Source organism: Tachypleus tridentatus, chromosome 8 (genome assembly GCF_004210375.1).
Source record: "Tachypleus tridentatus isolate NWPU-2018 chromosome 8, ASM421037v1, whole genome shotgun sequence".
NCBI lineage: Eukaryota > Metazoa > Arthropoda > Merostomata > Xiphosura > Limulidae > Tachypleus > Tachypleus tridentatus.
In genome coordinates this window covers 40,691,509-40,714,236 of record NC_134832.1, presented here as the reverse complement: position 1 = coordinate 40,714,236, position 22,728 = coordinate 40,691,509, and the positions used below count along the sequence as shown (strand labels likewise).

Here is a 22,728-nt window from a genome sequence, read left to right as displayed (position 1 = left end):
CATGAACCTTCTTTGCATCTCCGCCGTTTGCAACTGTCTTTATTATATGCTTCAAAACTTCATTCCTTACGAGAGCATCCCACTTGGGGTTGTGTTTTCCTTCCATACTTTTTCAGAACAGATGATCTGTCATTGCTCCTTCTGGTCTTTGTATCCAGGCACAGTTAGAAGAATTGGGTTTGTCCTTGGATAACATTGCTGTATCCACTGGTCAGCCCATCCCACCATGGCTTATTACAGTCCCCAGATGTGACCTATCTTTAAGTCATCTGAGAAAAGCAGACACTTCCGTTTGGAAATATTGTCTGTTATTTGCTGAACATCTCTCGAACCCTCCTTCCATTCCTATTTATGCAGATAGTTCGAAATCAGGTGGCTGTGTGGGCTCTGTCATGGCTTGTTGTGTTTCAGTGGTTGTGTCAGAATCCCCTCTTTAGCTTCTGTTGTCACGTCTGAACTGTATGCCACTATTTTGCCCTGGATCATATAGAAGCTAAGCAGTACTCAAACTGCGCTATTTATACTGATTTGCTTAGTTCTCTACTGGCCTTGGAATCGCTTCACGTTAGTTCACACCCTGTTTTCGCCGATATTCAAAACCGACTGGCTCATTTCTCTTTAAAATGTACTTCTATCCAATTTTTCTGGATGGCCCAGCCATCATATTCACGGGAACGAGCTCGCCGACACCCCTCTATCACCACTATGCCTGTTCCATACCTGGACTATGGCTCTGTATTCAAGGCTCAGCTTCGTGCCAGCTGGCAGTCGACTTCGAGTGTGTAACGCGAAAACAAGCTTTTCCAAATAAAACCCTATATTGGACTTTGGCCCCCTTGCTTATGTAAGGATCGGAAAGAGGAAGTTTTTCTAACTAGACTATGCATTGGTCATAGTTTTTTAACTCATCGTTTTCTTTTGTCTGGAACTGATGCACCAGTGTGTAGTTTGTGTAACACTCAGATCACAATAAGCCACATTTCACTTTCTTGCCATTGTTACGACTCTCAATGACAGCACCATTTTAAACATTTTCTGTCCCAAGGTTTGTCCATAACGTTAGACAGTGTTATTTGTGATGGTGACACTGTCCACCTTGGTAATGTTTTTAGTTTTTTAAAGGCCATTAATCATTTTAATGCCATTACACCTTTTTTAATGTGGTTCCCTTTTAAAAATCACAGTTCATCTAGTTCGATTTGAAACTAGAAACTGGCCATAACATTAAATAACTCGAAACCAGGACTGGAAAGGCCAACTTCAGGTGACTGTTGGTTTGAACTACCTATTAGTCATCTTGACGAGTTATTATTATATTTTTTTTATTATTTTTCTTATTGAAAATGGCCACGATGTCAAATAGTTTGGAACCAGGACTGGAAAGGCCAACGCCAGGTAACTGACAGTGATCTTTGTACTTACCTGTTAGTCTTCTTGGCGAGTTATGATAATTACTATTATGCTACAGAAAGTCCTTTACAACTTTAATTACTGTAGTTTTTCTTTTAACGTTGTAGACTAGATGTAAACATTGGTTTTATGTTATTTATGTGCTTTTTTTAACTTTTTGTTTTGCCTGAATTTCCTTTTTTGAATTTTACTAAATTAGCTTTTAACTTTTTACCAGACATTTGGCGCAGATAGCTAAGCTGCTTTGTGCAATAAAACACTAAATCAACCTACCATCTAACCTTACCACATTCACTTTCTAGTTACTGGGATTATGGACAGAGGTTTCTTCTTCAAAGTGTTAGAGTGAATTCTTCCACTCATGAAGAAGATGGTAAAATTGTGGACCCTCTGTCCCTCATCCCTGATGTTTTTCCCAAATGTTGGTAGAAATGGCACCAGCTGTCTGGTTGGGTTGTGCATGATCCTTTTTTTGGGATCGATATTACTTCAGTGCATTGTCCATGGGAGGGGGTTACTTTCTCTTTGTAATTTCGAAACAGATTAGGTACTTGGTTGAACACAATGTTCCACATTATCTCCATAATTCCAGGGACAGATGGAATGATCCTAACCAACACAGTTTGGAAGTGAGAATGAATGTTCATAATTTCAGACTGGTTGAGTTCTGTTCCGTTGGATGAGTAAGGCATATATGATCCCATCACTCTGAATCTAGGGGTGTTACCTTTTATACTTCTTTAGGTGGAAGAGAAGATCTGTCCACTTCAGTTTTGCTTACTTACTCATGGTGATTGTGGTTGTTTGTAATGCATCACTATATGTTTACAAGCTGAGAGTCAATCAAAAGAAGGTATATATACACATATGAGACATTACAGTCCAATTGCCCTAGCCTCCACTATAGGATATAGGGATCAAAACCCCTTGATTTCAACCACGAGTTGTGGAATCTCAGCTACCTGGTTTGGGTTGGCCTATAATCATCGATTACTCATGTACTAGTCCACCCTTCATACAGAAATTAAGTTCAAGATGAAAAACATACCTGTTCTAGATATAGTGCAGTTCTCACACTCAAGTATTACTCTTATCTTGGTACACTCTTAATCTATGCAGATGCTTTTTGTATGGATAACGCCCTCACCAGCCCCGCTATCTTTTCAATGTGGATTCTAGCTCTAAGTATAAACATTGGTAAGTCTCTTTTGGAACTTAACATTTTTCTAAATTGAAAATGTATTTTCAATAATTCTTACATTTTCTGACACTCTCCTGCCATTCCCCTATTCCAAAACCTGATGTTAGAGACTGGGATGAAGTCAATTAAAAAAAAAAGTGATAACTACCTGAATTAGGGGCTTTTATACAGTACCAGGATAGAGTGCGTATTAATGTAGATGGAGAGTATCATAAGACAGTTATCGTCAAGGGCAAGTGAGTGTGGTGTGAAAGACTGGACCAAGTGATCAGAAATCAAACCAGTGATTAGATGGACAGCCCTGGAGGTCAAGCAATAGCTATAAGTGTGAGAGAAGGTAAGTATGATTGGAAATACATATTTTCAATTTAAGAAAATATTAACTTTTTGTACTACTCTTTCTATGTTCACCACTAAAGATGGCTTTACCAGTATACTTAATAAGAGTCACTCATTACATAAGCCCTCATTCCTCACTGGAAGAAGCCAAAGATAAAATCTCTTAAAGACTAAATGAATGTAAACTGGCCTTCTCTCTGTGGCTTTACTTTTTTCTTTCTTTACTACTTTGCACTCTTATAAATCCAGATCTCTCATTTTATCCCATCAGAACAACTTTCATCGTAACACTATTCATTTACTGTCTCACTTCCTAGATTACATCATCTAATGTGCTGTACTTTTACTCCAATTGCTTAATTTTCTCCAAAATTATATTTAAATAAGCAAGCCCCATTAGTATAATTTACTTTATCTCTATGAGTCCTCTGAAAATTGCATTTAAGCTCAAAATTATCAAACATAACTGAATTCAAGCACCCATTAAACTCCATTTATTCCTAAAAACAGTTTATATTATTTTATTTGGAGAGACTATAAAGATAGGTTATATACACATGGAATTTTATAATATGTGAATTCATAGAAAAAAGAAATCTGTAGTTGTATGCACCATACCCCTCACCTAAAATGAAGGGGGGATGTATACCCCATCGCCCAGGATCTACGCCCCTGTATTCCATATTACATTTAGTACATGTTAATAAATAAATTATATATTTTTTTATTTAACAAAATGAATTAGTATAAGTAATATGATGAAATGTATTTAGGATAGGACATCTTTTGCTATTATTATTAGGGTTGCCAAAGTTGTAGCTCCTAAAAAAGAAGCACTTGCCAAGGCTGAGTCAGAACTTACAGTAGCCATGGAAGCTCTAGAAACTAAACGAGCTTCCTTAAAAGAAGTTCAAGCCAAACTAGCCAACTTACAAGAAACTTTAGAAACGAACAAACGTAAAAAGATGGGTAGGTATTATAGTACCCCCCATCACTAGAATGAAATTATATTATTTATTTTTAACAGTGCTTCCACAGGCCAGACACCCAGGATTTTGCAAAAGTTAATTTTTCAAGTCATTCCAAATCATTTGCTCATTGGCTAACACTTTTACAGAAATCTCACTGGACAAAAAGCAGGCAATTGTTGCATCTTTTGTGAAAACTAGATTTATGGCTGGCCACAAAACAGGTGTTGACATACTATCAACATTTTGTGAGTAAGTGTACTAATCTCGTATTGACAGAGCAACATTATATATGAAAGAAAGAAAATGGCTTGTAAGTGTGAAGTATGTATGTGAGATACTTGTAGGAAATTTGTTTGATGTCAGTGTTGATGCAACAGTTTAAATCCAGAGGTTAAAATAGCATAAAAAGCAGGTGGGAAATAGCTGCAAAACAAATTAAAGGCACAAAGAAAGAGAAAAAGAACGGATTGATTATGCTGTTTCACTGTAGAGTGATGAAGATGGAAGGTCTAGCTAATGGCATAGCTAGAGTTTTCAGCGCCGGGGACAAAGTCAGTTTTCGCGCCCCCTCGTGACAAAATGTAACCGATAATTCCTAATTATGTAACATCAATTTGGCGCCCCCAACCCCAATGCTGCGCCCGGGGACAGGTTTACCCCCTTGCCCCAGTAGCGTAGCTAGTGGGTCTAGCATTACTTTTGAGGATCCCTTGAATTTCATGACACTATAGGAATGATGCAGGTCGTCCAAGAACTAAAGTGTGAAAGAAAGACGTTCAAGACATTGTTGTAGTACTTCAACAGCAGTGGCGGCGCCAAGGGGGATTGAGCCCCCCAAATGAGCCAAGCCCCCCAATAATGTTATCTACATATATTCATAAAATATGGAAAACACAATTGTCGTTGTTGCTTAACAATTAACATCAAAGATACATAGATCTGTAGAACTCAACGTCTTGATTAAGATGAAAGATAGTTAGCCTGATAGCGACCTTACTTTTCCTCAGAGTGTATTAACTTTACATGGGATAATTCGTTTCTGCTATGTAAACTATGTCTTTATGTTATATTTCTTTTGATTTGTAGCTTTACTCTTAATGGTATGTTAAATGTTCAATCTAAGCTAATCTTGATTTTCTTTATTATTATGTATTACCTTGGGTGGAATTTAGGTGAGCTTCCTCTTTTACATATACGCATATTTTCATAAACAGATTATTTCTAATTTGTAATAATGAATTATTAATCAGAGTATGAGTTTCCAATGAAAACTGCATTGAAAACGCAATTCAAAATAGCACACCTTTCTGAAATGTACCTTGGTATTTATATTATTATAATTCACCATCCATACTTCATATTGATGGCATTTTGGGAAGCCCCTCTACAGTTTACCTCAGCTCCCCCAACGAAAATATCCTGGTGCCGCCACTGTTTAACAAGGCATGGGAATGATGTCTCTTCAATTTGGCAGTTCTTTAGTGTTGAATCCACAGCAACATCAAACATTTAAAATGAAAAAAGCTTGATGTAAAGCATTATGTTTCAGTGCTCTTGACAAGAACAGTTGTTTGCTTGCATTCTGTATGACTGTATTAAGGATTCTATGCACCATGTTACTCCAAGGAGATGCAAAAGGTTTTATGAACATAATAGGAAATGACATTTCTTATAAATATGATGATAAAAAAACTATTTCTACCTGTCAAAGATGTGCAACATTTTCTGCCATGTTAGTCAATGGCATTCAAGGAAGTGAAAGAGAGATTGAAGATTAAAGAAGAAGCTTTTGAAACAGCTACATGGTACTTTCATTAACTGAAGAACTGGGTTTCAGCTAGAACCTACAAAACGATCTGTCCAGATTACTGTAAGTGAGCTGCACTGAAAGTGCTAAGACTACCATTTGCCAAGGTGATAAAAATCATCTTAGTGATGCCAAGGTAAAGGTCTTTGTTTCTATTTAGGAAACAAAGAATGGGAACAAATAGCCAATAATACAACAAACTATGCTTGGTATTAGCCAATAGGCTAGAGGATGTGTTAACAATACAACACTACACGTACATCTTCTGAGATGGGCATCCACCAAAGTATACTGTGTACTATGGGAGTCAGAAACTTACAATATCATCACATGTGTGAAGTGTGTAAAACTCTGTGTGAATTTTAGTTTCACCTGAAAACACTAAAAATAAGATTTAATACATTCTTGATTGATGTTATATATTAAAGTCTCCCATACAGTGCAAATCCTAGATTCCTGGTCCATAGAAGCACTGTTAAAAATTAAACTTTACAAAATATACATGTTCATGATATACTAATATGTACAAAAAATAAAACAGCTTGCAAAAAATTCCAAATGAAAATTTCCTTACTGAAAATGAATATACATGATAAAGTACCAAAGAAGTTGTGAGATGAGTGATAGATTGAAACATTAGTGAGTTCATATTAAACCTTTCTTGACTTAATAATTAGGTTCTTCGTTTAAGTATTGAGAAGTACGTATATAAAGATGGAAAATAATAAAATGTTTTCATTTTGCAAAATTTTATATTCTATAAAATTATTAAACACAACATGATATCTTTTATTTCCAAAGCAATATGTACCTTTTCACACAGAAAGCTGTCTTTCCCAACCAATGCCTTAGAGATTTGCATATCACTAGCCTTTAGGCAATTCCCACCTAAACTCTTGAGAATGCTTTTGAGTTGTGCTACTGCATAATGATATTATTATGCACCAAAAGCCCTCTATCAACAGTGGGGCAAGAAAAACCTTTCTTCATACTTGCTCTCTCTGTGTCGAGGGAACTTAATTTATTTTTTCTTCAAACTATGAACACTTGTTCATGTAACATCATTTATTAGTTGTGATAGTGAATAACTTCCTCACACAGGTTATGAAATTGTGATGGCTTAGGGAGGTATATTCCCTGGGAAAGGTGTGGTAGCTGTCGTGTATTGGATAGTGGGTTCTCTTATGCTGCTAGGTACTTCAATTTTCTATCTAAACTCAGGAAATTTCTTGTGATTTTTACTACTGCATAATGATGTGATATGTTGCAAAAGCTTCCCACCAATAGGAGAAAATACAGCCTCCTTGCACACTACATGCATAAATGAATCTGAACTCATGCTACTTTTCCTATGGAGAGTTCAAGGGATACAAAGTTACACAAAGTGAACAGGCAGGATGGAAAGTGTCTGATGAGGGATGTATCTACTGGAAATACATTTTCAAGTAAGAAAAATGTTAGTTTCAAAGGCAATACACACTACTACACACAGAAAGCTAGAACTCCACATGGATAAGGTGGAGGTACCAGTGCAAGTTACTTAGATGAACTCTTTTTAAGAAGTGCCTCATCATAGAGAGAACTAGTGAGAAAGAAGGTTTGTGTTTTCCCCTCTCTTAAAAAAGAGCTTTTGCTGCATAATAACATCCTTGTGTGGTAGCTCAAATCATGAGCATTCCTATGAGTTTGAATGGGAATTGCCTAAAGGCTAGTGGCATGCAATTCTCTAAGGCAGATGTTTGGGAAAGATAACTCTGTGTGAGTGGTGACTATTTATTCAATTACATTGTCAGGGAAGAAAATAGTTAACTTTCTTCGGATTGCACATCATCAAAGTTTGCTTAATAATATCTAAAACTCATGTTTTCAAAATTTTCAGACCTGGAAAAAGAAGTTGAACTTTGTTCAAAGAAACTGGAACGAGCTGAACAGTTAATAGGAGGTCTTGGTGGAGAGAAAGATAGATGGAGCCTAGCAGCAAAGAAATTAGGTGAAGTTTACTGTAACCTAACTGGAGATGTTCTAATATCTGCTGCCATTGTGGCTTATCTTGGAGCATTTACTTCACAATTTAGACAAGTGAGAATCATCTTGCATAAATATTACAACAATTATATTTTATGTGCTCATTTAGATTGTTGAGAATTAATCCTTGTAATTCATTATTTATGAAGATTATTTCATTCCCTACTTTAAACATGTAATAATTATTTTGTTTAAACATATATTTGTCAAATTACCTTTTATTAATGGAATAGAAGATAAATACTTATTCAGTTGAAATATAAGATGATGAATGATGAGCTTTTTATGGAAAATATTTATCTGAAGTATTACTAAACATTACAAAGCAGTTTGTGGAAAATTCCTACTCATATTTAGAAATATTATTATTTTCGATACAGAATTTATTTGAAACTGATATTTAGCTGATTTTGGCTTTCTGACAAAAGAAACAATTTAACTTGTACACAGTTAACTGACGGATGCATAATCTTAAATCTATATGTTACTTTAATGAAGTTTAGCTTTGAATAAAAAAATATAAATTGATATTAAAGATAAATTTCAAGAATTAGTTTAGTTATCTTATTAATCAAAGAAAATTGTAAATTGTTATTGTGGAAAGGGAGTTATTAATATTTTCTTTACCTATATGAAATATATGTAAAATGCACTGAAGATATTATAAAGTTTTTGAACTACAAAACAATAAAGATCTTTTGTGAACATGAATCAGGTGTTAAAAAATAAAATACGGTGTAAAAACATAATCCTTTGGCAATAGTGAATGTCTATGAATTGTCTTCTTGTTATTACTGTATAATATATAAACTGAGAAAATTAAAAATAATATATTTCAACCCTTTATCAATATATTTTACACTCTGCTACTTTGTGTTAAAATGTTGCATGAATTCCTGTATATTTTTTCTTCTCAGAAATGTTTTAATAACATTCAACTGAAAGTTTTAGAAAATAGCATTTCAAATTTATCTCTTTTCTGCTACAAAATAAAAGCTGTTTTTACATGTATATTTTCAGGTTGAATTTTGTAGTTTTAAATGGCAGGAATATCCAAAGTCAAATACTGTTTTTCTTACAAACAGCATTATTGATTTGCCAACTCTCGTTCACTAAATTGCTGGCCTAGCATAACCAGGTGGTTATGGTACTTCACTTGCAATCGTAGGGTCACAAGTTTGAATCTTCATCCAACTAAACATGCTCACCCTTCCAGTTGTGAGGGCATTATAATATAATGGTCAATCCCACTATTCTTTGGTAAAAACATACATCCTAAGAGTTGATGTTGGGTGGTGAGACTAGCTGCCTTCTCTTCTAATCTTTCATAGCTAAATTAGAAATAGCTATCGCCTTCGTGAAGCTTTGTGTAAAATTCCAAGCAAATCAAACCATTAAACTGTTAAAATTGTAAGAGCAGTGTTTTTCATACTAGTGTCAAAATAAAACAAAAGTGCTTCATAAAATTTAGCAATAGTTGTTTGTTAAGTTCTTAGAAAATGTAAAATAAATAAAAACTGTTCTTGTATTCATTTTTTTTCTTTACAAAAGGACCCCATGATGTTACAGACCCTAGTCTGAGTCAGTAGCTGAATAATTCTTACTCTTGCTTTTTCATCCTTGGCCTCATATAAATTAATTCAAGCATTGAACTTCAGACTGTTCAGGACTCAATTCATTGGATTGTCCAGTATTGTTTGGCTGCACAAACTTTTGGTATATTTGTTGTCTACTCATTATTTGCACCAGTTTTTACAACATACTTACTTGATAAGCTTAGCAAGATATAAATCTAGTACTTTCAAATATAATTTTTGATTAACTACTGTGCAAAATTGTTAGAAGAAAGTCAAAAATTAGATTTCAGTCTATGTCCAATAGGGTGCGTCAAAAAACAAAAAGTTGTAACACTCAGTCGCTCGCTTATAATTTGATTACATTCAATGAAAAAAATATGCTAGCGTAACAATCAATCCAATACATTAATATTTAGGGGTTGCGCAATGCGCACAAAATAACAACGTGCTTCCGGAACCAAACGAAAAGTTGGCATTAGTGAAAGGCTAGCTTGGCTTTAGACAGAACCCAGATCAGTGACCGAAAAGCCGCGCAAATTTTGCTTCCTTTTGCAGCTCATATTGGACATAATATCGAGGATCTTGCCATTAGCCCAAGTTCCATAAGGAGGAAACGAATTACTAACTGTACTCTTCTAGCAGCTGAATTGAAGGAAAGTTTTTCTCCAAACGTTCCTTTGACATTACATTGGGATGGTAAGCTGATGCCTGACTTGGTTGGCAGAGAGAAGATCTAACGTTTGGCAATTTTAGTTTCAGGTGAAGGTGTATAGAAGATTCTTTCAGTGCCCAAGATTGATAGTGGGGATGCAAATTCAGTAGCTTCTGAGATCGGATCAGTTTTAGTAGAATGGAATGTAAGAGACAGAATTAAATCGCTTTGCTTTGACACCACGGCAACCAATACAGGATCCAAATCTAGCGTCTGTCTGAGGATTGAAATGTTACTTGAACGTGATCTCTTGCACCTTGCCTGTAGACATCACTTTTTGGAGATTCTTCTGAGCGCTGTATTCTCTACTCTCGTGATAGAGACATCAAAAAGTCCAGATATTACTTTGTTTTTAAACTTTAGAGATTGTTGGCCTAAAATTAATAAAACTAAGTACATAACAGCAGTAGAAGCAATGCCACTCCGAATACAGCCTTGGAAGGATGATATTATTCAATTTTGTCAGAATCTCCTTCAATCTCATCAACCACGGGACGATTATAAAGAGCTCTTGGAATTAGCTGTCATTTTTCTTGGATCTCTTCCACACGGACGTTCTTCAGTTTCTTTCCGTACTTCTGGTGCTGTACATCGTGCACGATGGATGGCTCGAGCAATATATTCTCTAAAAATTTGGATGTTCCAAGAGGAGTTTGGTAGACTGCAACCACGGTCTGCTTCATCTCGTGTTTCATTTGACGCACATTTCTGCAGCAAACTTGGCGATTTGTGTGTCTTTATAACTAAACATTACTTGCTCTCATGGTTTACAGCTAAGGATGCTTCCGTGACAGTTCAAAGGGACCTTACACTACTCAAGGAACTTGCATTGCATGAAAATCATATGATTAAGGTAGTTAGTACATAGGCAATGAATCGGCATTTATGGTATTTATCTGAGGTTGCAGTTGGGCTTGCGCTCTTTGATGACGGTATAACGAATAGCGACAAACTCAAGATGGTCTCAAATATGAATACCGTGAAAGGATCTCCTAGGCCAACTCCGCGTTTAACAGTTGATGCTGCAAGCAATGCTGTTTCCAGAAAACTTCCAGATTGTTTTACCTCGGCAACGAACAAAATTTTCTACCATCTGGATATTAGTAGCGCATTTTTATCATTACCACCGAAAGAGTGGAGCGCCTCCAAAGAGTACAAACAAGGAAAGGACAGAGTAAAGAAACTTTTGTGACAAATGACGCAGCTGAAGAGGAGTAACTTTAATTCAACAGTTTACGGCAAGGGCCGCACCAAGAGCGAAGATCAATTTCAGTATATGATTCAGGTGGCAGAAGAACATCGGCGAACATAATGCGAAGGTGGCAGGCAAGATAAAACTTCAATGAAATAAATTTTTCTTTCAAGTTTTTATGTTTTTGCTAATTGTATAATCAATAAATATTAAATAATTTCTTTAAATAATTTAATTACCATTAACAATGTAATGTAGGGTAAATTTAAGGAACATAGTGAACTTTGCGAGGGATGCGCGACCCCTAAATACTTCGCGATTGAAATGAAACTTTGTCTATGTTCTTTTCTCATGCAGTGGCACAACTGAGCAAAAAAATTGGGACATTTTAATTTTATCCTTTATCCGCTGACGCACCCTAATGTCCAAAGAATAATGGAAAGGAAATAACAGGTGAAACATCATAATTTTATCAGTCTTCCTATTTAGTACAACAAAAACTCAGTGAAAGTGCTTGAGTTCAGCAAACAATTAGTATATTTCATGTGTTCCCCTTTTGTTTTAGTAACAGCAGACAGTCTTTCAGGCATTGTTGCAATATATTTAATCAAAGCATCTTCTAGGATTTTACTCCCATAAAGTTTCTTTGGAAGTAACTTTTGATTTGACAAGTTTTTGATCTTTCAAATTCTAGATCTGTTGGATTGGATTGAAATATGGGCTCCTTGGAGACCATTGCATTATTTAACTAACTTCAGCAGCTTCTTTCTTAGCTAAGTAATTTCTGCATAAATTGGATGAGTGTTTGGGGTCGTTATCTTCTTGGCAATAAAACCTTTATCAATAATACACAAACCACCCGGTACATTGTGATGGATCAGTATCAGATGGTAGTTGCATTGATCCATTTGTCCATCTATTTGCAAGTATCTCCTCTTGCCTCACCAAAAAAACACCCCCAAAACATCACATTACCTCTTCCACTCTTCATGGTAGGTGCTGTACATTTGAAGTATATTTCACCTTTCTTCCACCAGATATAAAACCTACACTTTGAACCATATATTTCAAAATTGGACACATCCATCCACAACACCCCATTTCAATCATCAACAGTCCAGTTTTTGTACTTTCCAGCACATTTCAGTCTCTTAACAATATTTGGAAATCAAAGTAACGGTTTTTCTAATTGCTTACACAACCAGATATTCCATTCACATTGAGTCTTCTTGATACTGTAGATCTGGACACTTTTCTGTCATTTATTTCATGCTTGAGATCAATGGCAATTTTCCTTCTGTCTCGAAGGCTGTATTAATGAAGATATTTTACTTCAGTATTATTGAGTTTAGGGGTTCTGCCTCTTTCTCTCCTAATTTCAAATTTACCGTTGGTTTCACAATTTAGGATGTACTTGACAGTGTTTGGGGAGTATTTTAGATTTGCAGCAATATATCAGAGAGTATAAACATCATTGCTTAAAGTCTTTTATGAATGCTCTGGTCTACTGACAATTCTCTGTTTTTTTGGCCATTGCATGATAATAAAACTTAATACATAGTTTTAAACATTATTTTTATCAAAGTTTATTTGTGGAGTACTATTAAAATATTTTCTTTTAGCCAGGGCCAGATTAAGGGCAAATGAAGCCTTAAGCACAGCCCAACAATGGTACCCCTATTAGCCCCTCCATTGCTTAAATGACAAAACACTAAGATTCCATAAGTGCTGAAAGTAAAATAAAAGTTTGAAAATTTATAACCTTCTTCAGCTTTCTTCCAGCTCAGACCCCACAACTATATTAAATAAAAACTTTTTATTTTATTTATTTAACAGATTGCACATGGATCAAAATCAAGCAATGACTGAGGCCTTTTATTTAGAAATGATGAGGGATATTACTTCTTTGATTAATGATAATTAAAATAGTTGTTTTCACTTTGAGTTAACAATTATCACTTTGATATTAAAAATTATCAAATTGATGTTCACAAATTCACACTTTGATGTCATCGAAAATTAAAAATTTACTCAAAACCCTTTTATTCAAAAAATTCTCACTTTGATGTTAACAATTTCTCAAGCTGAACTTAAAACCCTGAAAGCAAATTATTTACTTATACACCCTTGTGCAAATTAATTGAAACAAAACGGAAAATTACGATTTTTTTCAATTTTTTGCATTTTATTTCTGAGAATTCAAAAATTACTCACAAATTAATACATGATATGACTACCTTTATTTTTCAGAAAATCATTAATCCGCTTTGGCATCGAGTCCACGAGTTGACTGCAATCTTTACTAATGTTTGGTCAGCAGTACCACACTTCAATTATAGCCTCAATTAACTTATCTTTTGTAGTACAGTATTTTCCCGAAATCTTTCCTTACAAATCGCCCAAACATTTTCAATAGGATTTAAGTACGAAGAGTTTCCAGGCCAGTCCAATACCTTTATTCGCGTTGTAGTCATAAAATTCTTCACAAGTTTCGATGTGTGACACGGAGCCAGATCTTGCTGAAAAATGCCAGATCTATCTGGAAATCTCTTTTCAATTCTGGAGCAACTCTTCTCTACAAAACTTCGATGTACTGTGGTCCTCGCATCATACCTTCTACGATATGCAAGTCTCCGACGCCATAGTAGCTGAAAAAAGCCCCAAAATATCTTCTTCAAGGGATGTTTAACGAACTGATTAATGTGAGATTCTCGAAGTTTCTTACCTGGAGATCTGCAAACATGCAGACTTCTTTGACCCTATACGAATAAATGAGTCTCGTCACTGAATAACATCTTCCTCCATTGTTCTTGCATCCAGTTCTTGTATTTCATACCCCGTTGATACCGTTTTTTCTTCATTCATTTTGGTAAGAAGTTGTTTTTTGACTGGTCTCCTTGCCCTTCTAACGCAATTTCGAATAACGTAGCATTCCTCAAAATTTCGTTATATATCCCAAAAATAGATCGACCGTACTGCAAAACACAGCTAATGACGCCGTTTGTGTGAAAAAAAATGACTATTAAAGGAAATCGGTGAGTCCAGAGAGCCTACACCAGCCGCCATGCTGAAAATATTTTAAAATGACCATTTGTTTCAATTAATTTGCACAAGGGTGTACTTTAATATTTATTTAAATTGTGAAAAGTTTTATTCTAGATTTTTAATTGCAAAGATTTTTATCAAATCCTCAAAACTAATTTGGCATAACAAATCTCCTTCTGTACTTAGCAGAAACAGGGCATCCAGCCTGTCTTGTCATATAGTTGTTCTGTTGGGATTTTTAATATGCATGAGTTGAGAAAATGAACACTCAGCTGTGCAATTTGTGACCATTAATGTTAAAAATATATGCAACGCAATGTCTGCATTTGGAACAGCACACTCAATTTTATCTTCTGAAATTATATTATAAAGTTCAGCATGACTGAATCTGGTTTTCACAGTTTTTGTTGCACTGAACTTATGGCGCACATATGAGTGAAACTGGTGAAGATTGGCAGAGAGATTAGTGTCCAAGTCCTCATGGGTAATCATCAACTAGCTTTTGGGAACACTGAGAGTACCTTTCAGTTTCAGCAGATGAAGTGACATCATTTGGCACATCACTTAGGAACGAAAATCTGTTTGCTATTTCTTTGTACACCTCTTCTCTTCTTCTCATCTAGGTTTCTACTTTGTCAACAATTGTGTAGAAGGTGGAGAAACAAAATTTATCTCTGGCATTCAGATCTACTTTTTGTACATCTCCATCATTGAGTACCTTCTTTCTGACATGTTTTCGAGTTTGAACTGTGCTGTAATCAACATCTGGTAGTATTTCCTTTCCAACTGCTTCAAATCTTTCAAAGTTGTCCCTTAAAGTGCGTAGTTGGTCAGCTAATGACCTGTACAGATCTGCACAGGTTTTTAAGTTCATATCCTCATTTTTCAGAACTTGACTTGCTTTATGAAACTTTTGCAAAATTTATCCCACATGATCAACATAAAAACAAATTCTAGCTCTTGCATCTCATTTGCAATATTGTCTGCTTCTCTTCTAGTATCTCCCTTTTGTGACTGGACTTCAACTACACATTATAAAGCTTCTAAAATCTTAAAGAAAGACTTCAAAATTGCTGTTGTTGCCATAGCATGTGCCTCCCATCTGGTATCAGAGAGGGATTTTAACACACTTTCATTTCCAAGACAAACTTTAAGAATTTTCCATTGGCTGTTTGAAGCTGAAACAAATGTATAGAGAAATGCATTGTAGAGAAAAATTAACTGCCACTTGCCAGCAGTGAGTGGACTGCACAGAACACATATATGGCAAACTTATTTTCTTCTAAAATCTTTTGCTGCATCCCCTTATAATGCCCAGACATGTTAGCAGCATTGTCATAACACTGACCCCTACATTTTGAAAAATTAAGTTTGCAAACTTCACAAGTACTGCAATATCTGGTTTGCCATTTCCTCATCAGTATGGCTTTTCAGTTCCAAAAGGGTTAAAAAAGCAATCATTAGACTGCCCATCTTTTAAGTATCGAGGTACAACACTTAACTGATCTATGTGTGATAGATCTGGCATCGAATCAGCTGACAAGTTAAAATAACCTGAAGAATTTACTTCATCAACAATGAACGCATGGATCTTCTGAGCCATTTGTTCAGTTAGTTCTTCACAGGTGGTTTTGCACAAGTAAAAGGATTTCCTTTCCCAAATTTCCATATTTCAAAATGTGCCCTGCTAAAATGAATCAAACTGACTTATGAGCTCAAGCAGATTTAAAAAATTCCCATTCTGCAGTGAACCAAATTTTTCATGTGTTCCTCAAAAAGCCAGGCCACATTCAGCTAACATACGAATAAGAGCTACTATACGCTCCAAGACATGTTCCCAGTAACTGCACTTTTTTAATTTGTTTTTCCAACTCTTGTCACAAGCCTAAACCTTGTCTGCCAGTTAAGTATGTTAGCATAGATTCTCAGTGGATATTACTTCTTTCATGATGATCAATTGCAATAATATTTCGCCAGTCACTGAACCCTTCTCTTTCAACAAAATGTGAGGAAAATTTAGGGGTAAACTTTTTGCCCTAAACTAACCCTGTTGACGATGAATACAATAACAATTCTTTTTTGTATTGCTTTTACCCCAAAGAGAAGTTTTTGCAAACAGTATCTCTTTGGTTTGTCACTATTGAAAGTCCGGCAAGATTTGCAAAATGGCCTATTGTGATGTTGACAGTTGGTGGGTCCACAAGCAATCCAGTAAGCCACTTCATCAGCAGAGAAATCGAGCCACAACCCTGGATGTTTTGTAGACTGAAGCATTTTACCATAGTCCAGTACATTTTTATTTTCAGCAATTATTTCAACTTCAGACTGTCTTGTAGAGTAACTTGCATCAACATTAACACTAGATATATCAGAAGAATTTACAAGCAAAGTAAGATCAGTTGTGAGACTTGTGCCAGTTGAGTGAGCCTGTGACACCTCAACATCATCATGATGTTCTGACCTTGAAGTGGACAAAGTGGTATTTGTAGGTTTGGAGCTTGGTTTAACTTCAATCTTGTCAGAGTAAGATGCAGTACAAGTGACTTTTGGTGGCGGACATGGGTTTTGAATTGGAAGATCATGTTGTGTAAGTTGAGTGGAAAAAATTAGTCAGCTTTCCAGTCTTGGCCACCAAATCCAAAGCCTTTTGTTGGTTCTTTTTTGCCAGTTTTCTCTTTTGTGCATCACTTAATTGAACACGTTACATTTTGCAGTCTGGAAAATACAGAAACAAAAAAACACAAAAGAATATGGATCATATATAGTTATAATTATTAGAAAAACACTGAAATTCATAAAGAAAAATGTTGGTAAGACAGTCAAACATACTAAACTCAAAGTCTGCATTTATACAAAGACTGTCAGAAAGTTATCCTAGGACCTAGGTCTATCAGCACATAAACATTAATTCATAAGTGCCTTTATTGATTTGCTGCATTCTTATTGGTTGAAAACAATTCGAGACTGGCTCTAATTTTTAATTAGTTTTCAATCATTGCAAAAGTTTCATTAAGGTTGTTGCAATGGTAGCTGTATGCAAGAAGCAATGTCGGTGATAATATGCAAATCCATTGAGTAAAAACGTATTCCAAAACAATTTGTGATCAACAACACATACTGTAAACCCTATATATACAATGATCATTCTGTACTGGTACACATACATAACATATAATCAGTTTTAAATTGTACTGCATATTGAACTACTAAATACTGGGTTAGGCCTAGGCCGGAGTATCCTAATCCTTATCAAATATCTGAAGAATGAGTTGTAACCTGAACTTTGAACTCAGTTTTGACCTGGGGACTTTAGATGAGCAAACAAACTATACATCAACAATATAGGCATATGTCTGAAATATTATCTGCATACCTGGATGCGAAGGTAAATTTAAAACAACGGCCTTAAATTGAGAATAGTCCACTTTATTATTCCAGGCTACAGTAGCATTTCCAGTGTAGTTGCACTAAATTAGTTATAGTATTTAGGCTAACGTTATTGACACTCGTTCTCAGATAACAACACTAACGAAATGTTGTTCGCTTCTCTACGTAAAAAAATTTCTCTACACAAACGAGCCGTTTTACATATATATTTTCTCTACAAGTGGGTTTTCTCGACATCACTGAACACTAACGATAGGCCTAATGCATATACATTGCAACTGAGGCCACTAACGTTAAGCCTAGTACTCAGTACTAACTTTGCTCACATGAACTTGTTCAATTTATGTACTTCTTAGATAACCCTAAACTTATTTTGTTGATTTATCGGTTCTTTACAGTACCTTTGTATAATCACGGTTCCACAGTACTGTTCTACAATTAGCAGTATATTGTATACATAACGACGTTAAGAATCTTGTTGTCGTTCATGTCTAAACCTTACACAATTTGGCCTGAAAAATCACCTTTAAAATGCTACGATCAGTCAGTTGTTTTCCCAGCTTTTCAGAAACGTAACAGAACACATACTGATCTGAATTTATTGTCGCTAAATAGTTGAATTACACCTAAAAGTTTGTCATCGTTGTCTCTGTGTTTTTTATCAGGGATTGTTCGTTCGTCTCTAAAAATATCACCAGAGGGCCAGGCTGGGTCAGGGCATTAGACATCAGGATAGAATCAAGGAAGATGTAAGGAGAATATAATTTTGATCTCCATTTTTGGGTGTAAAAATGGCATATTTGACAAAATTTTGTTGGCTATTTATGAATTGGGATAAAAACAAGGGTGCCCGGTCTTAAATCACATTTAAGACTGGGTACCTTATATTAAACCCTAAGTAAATCTCAGATTCAGATAGTTTTATATTAATACTTATTCACAAAGGAATGCATACATGCCCAACTACTCTTATAGGTTGCATGTAATCTATGAACAGTGGCATTCCCTTCTAAATTTTTTTTTCTTGGTATGATAAATTTCAAAACATGTACTCACACACAAAGATTTTTTTCACAGCAAGTTAGAACCAAAAAAAAAAAATACGGCCCAGAAAAGCCTCAGTGAGAAACACTTATAAAAAATATTACAAACACACATGAATAATGCAATACTAATGCAAATAAAACAAAACAAACGAAACAATAACCCAAATATAGCATACGAAAACAGAAACTGAAGAAAACATAAAACTAGACATGTCTCTGTACACATTTGTCACCATTTCCTTTGACTTATGTTTCTGTGGTATTATTCTCTTATTTTTCTGTAGATGTGACTGAATAAAGCAGTAAAGGGTAAAACAAAACAGTACTACTGCCTATAATTTCTTATAAATAGCCACAGCAGAAGGTCAGACATCATTACATACGATCATCTTTTACCTGAAGTTTTATCAATATTTTGTTCTACTCTTTACAGTAATCTTTTGCAAATCAATGACTTCTTACTTCAGACACACAGTTTAGTAGTTTTTCGAAACTTTAGTCACTCACTGAGCCAATAAAAGTATTTTTGTTTTTTTTTACAATGCAGAGTAAAGTCGAACATGGCAGATAAGGACAATTACAAAAAATCGACTGCAGTTGAGTGTGGCATGATAGCTAGGGGAAAATTCTGTGGTGCTCCCTTTCCTTGGTGCCTAAGCACGTGCTTATTTTGCTTAATGTTTAATCCAGGGCAGACTAGAGCTCCAAGCAGCTGTGGTGTCCACAAGAGTCAGCAAGTACTTTTGGACTGATTCTAAGGTCGTGCTTGGCTACATCAACAATGACATGTGTCACTTTCACACACTCATGGCAAACCAAGCCCAAGCTATCAGAGAAATCTCAGTCCCTCAGCAATGGAACTATGTTTAAACAGATCAGAGTCTGACCGACCATGCATCACGTGGTCAAACTATACATGATCTATGTGGTGGTAACTGGCTCAAGGGACCTTCCTTTTATGGGAAAAGTGTGATGTCAAGCCAACTCAAAGACTCACAATCTAACACCAGATGACCCTGAATTGAGAAAAGGCATAGTACTCTTCTCTTCAGCTCAAAAGGGTTACTTTCTCTCACATGCTTTGAGAGGTTCTCTAGATGGTCAAAATTGGTAACAGTGGTATCAGCACTCCTGAAAGTTATATATTAGAAACAGACCACCTCAACAGTAGACACTTTCATAAAGGAGCAAACAGCAGAACATGTGATACTGTGCATGGTACAAGAAGACCATTTCTATGAGGAGCTGCAAACCCTGCAGGACCCCAAAGGAATATTGAAAAGAAACAATCACCTCTGCAAACTTTATCCATTTATTGCTCAAGATGAATTAATTTGGATCGGGGATCACCTCAATAGAAGATTTTGACTTTGGAAGGAAGCATCCAACCATCCTTCTGAGACACAGTCAATGAGCTCTATTTCAATGGGTATTTGATTGTAGGTTGTACAGCTGCCATCTCCTCTGTGATATATAAATACATGAACTGCCATTGCTTATGGGGAGAGTGCCAAATGCAGATGATGGCAACCTTGGCAGAACATGATCAACTCCTCCCTTCCATTTCACCATGTTTGATTGCTTTGGCCCATTCATTGTGAAGAAAGATCGTAAATAATTAAGAAGTACGGTCTGATTTTTACATGCTTGGCATCATGTGCTGTCCACATGAAGATACTGGATGATATGAGCACCTACACATTCATCAATAGTTTGTGGTTCTCCATCGCATTGAGGGGGAAAGTGCATCAACTGCATTCTGACCGAGAAAGCAACTTCACAGGAGCCTGTAAAGAATTTACCAAACTCTTAGAGGAATGCGAGAAAGGCAAACTCAAAAACTTTCTGATCAGCCATGGATGTGAATTTGTCCAGCATGTTCCCCAATCCAGCCACCTGGGTGGCATTTGGGAGAGACAGATTTGATCGATTCAAAGCATCCTTACAGCTCATTTTCACACTACCGCTGGGAGACTTGACAGCTCATCACTGTGAAGGTTTTTCTACAAGGTTGTTGTAAACAGTCGCTCCTTGTCAGTGGAGAATCTTAATGATCTGCTAGGTCCAATTCCCATCACCCCAAACTTGTTAATTTTTTATTGTTACAGTTTCACAGTGTGGATGGTATGGATGTAGTTCATCACATTAAATTCCATTTAAACATCAGTGATCGTCATGTAGGTTCATATGGGGTAACACTTATGGCATGCCCTCGGTACAAGTTTATAGAATTCTAAACATTGATAAGTATTCTCACTCTGGCTTAACAGGGATCAGTGAAGTAATGCCATAGTGTTGGAATCTAGATACTGTAATGGCATGAAAGAATTAGTCCCTTAAAATGGAAAGAATCACAAAATATTCTATTACTTAATACTTTTGCACAGTACTATATAATACATAAGTGTATTTGTGTTGGCATTGTTTACTTATTGTGAATAAATAATGTACAAATAAAGATGTATGACAACAGTTCCTAAATTGTGGGTTGCAAAGATTTCAGAGAAAGTGACATAACTTTATTTTTAACTTATCTATAACATTTTTTGGATACAATTAGCTTTCATTGATTTTGTTCTGCCTTCAATATGCACAAATGCTTTTGCTCACTCCTAGCCTTGAGTCTCCCACATAAAGTTCTGTTTCCACATGGTTTTGATGTGCTGTATCATACAAATGAGAATGTGAGAACTTTCACCAATAGGTTATTAGTTTTAAAACACATTGAGTTGTCTAGTGTGTCTTCCATGATGAATCAAACCCCAGATTTCAATGTCAATCTGTAATTTTACCACTGTCCCACCAGTGCAAAGCAATATGCCCTTTTGGTGCAGCTGACTCCCTGTCTCCTCTCAGTTTGGCCCTCGAGTTAATGATGTATCCTTTTTTCTCACTCTAAAACTGCTAAGATGTAGGCATTATTTAGGAAAAGTGTCTACATAGTCATTACATGTTGTGAAACTATTTATTGTTGGATTTCGATTTTCCAACAATCCTGCTACGTATTTCATAAAGACGTAACTTCCGTACTTTCAGTAACTTCCACATTGTCTTGTTTTAGACATCGAGATGTTGTTCACACTAGTCTAACATCTACATTAAGATGAGGTTTGTCTTTTTTTAGTTGGGATTAGTGATAGTTTTTGTTTGGTGGGTAGTAGAATCTTTCATATAGCTTGGACCTTCTTTTGTACTTGACACACCTCTGCTTATGTTTCTCACTCATGACAGAAGGGATTTTTGTCTTTTTTTAAATTCCTTTACCTACATTTTTACCCATGCTGTTTTGAATCTACTGACTTCTTTTTCGAAATTTTGAGACTAGGTCTCTTGGGTATGTTTCTTTCCTTCACTTTCTTGTTCATTCCCTGCTTCTTACATTTATGTTTTTTTACTTCCTATCCTTATATGCATGTCCCGATTCCTTTCACTGCTATTTTGGTGCATCCGTACCTCACCCTCCTTCCTTTATAACCTCATGTGAATAAGCATAACTTTATGCTGTATTACTTTATCAACTCATAAGGTCTGAAGCTTCTTTCTTCATATTTGTGGGTCAGATCCTCTGTCTTCTGTTCGCCTTTCATACATTTAAATTTTCTCACCTTCATCTTACATTATTTACCCTTTTCTGCCATTTTTCCTCCTTTCACTTTCTTTCTGTGGTAATCCCTCTTTCCCCAGAGGGTTTTCATAAATGTTCATTCACTTATCTTCGCTACAATTTTTTATCTTCCTCAGCCTTTTCACTTCATATCTGATCAGTTGCTAGTATAGTATTTGTTAGGGGATGATGTTCTTATTCCTTAAATGCTTTTATCTCAATTTTACCTTACATATCTTCATCTGGTTTCTTTATTCTGTCAATGTGATTTCACTGGATGACTTTTTTCTCTGGAGCAATTTTTGGGATCACATCCCAATGCTATCCCTTATCTCCACTTGTTTACCAGTACTATCATGTTCCTTCTTTGCTTCATTCTGTCTCCCTGCCTTCTTGCTTCCCTTTTCTCCAT

At 35.7% G+C, this 22,728-nt stretch overlaps 1 protein-coding gene across 1 annotated transcript in view; it reads left to right on the top strand.

Moving 5' to 3' along the window:
• The window catches only part of LOC143222234 (dynein axonemal heavy chain 7-like), a 243,208-nt gene that overhangs the window by 112,083 nt on the left and 108,397 nt on the right, over nucleotides 1-22,728 (top strand). The window contains 2 exon segments of the mRNA XM_076448457.1: nucleotides 3,753-3,919; nucleotides 7,608-7,807. Coding sequence (XP_076304572.1) covers nucleotides 3,753-3,919; nucleotides 7,608-7,807 — 367 coding nt within the window.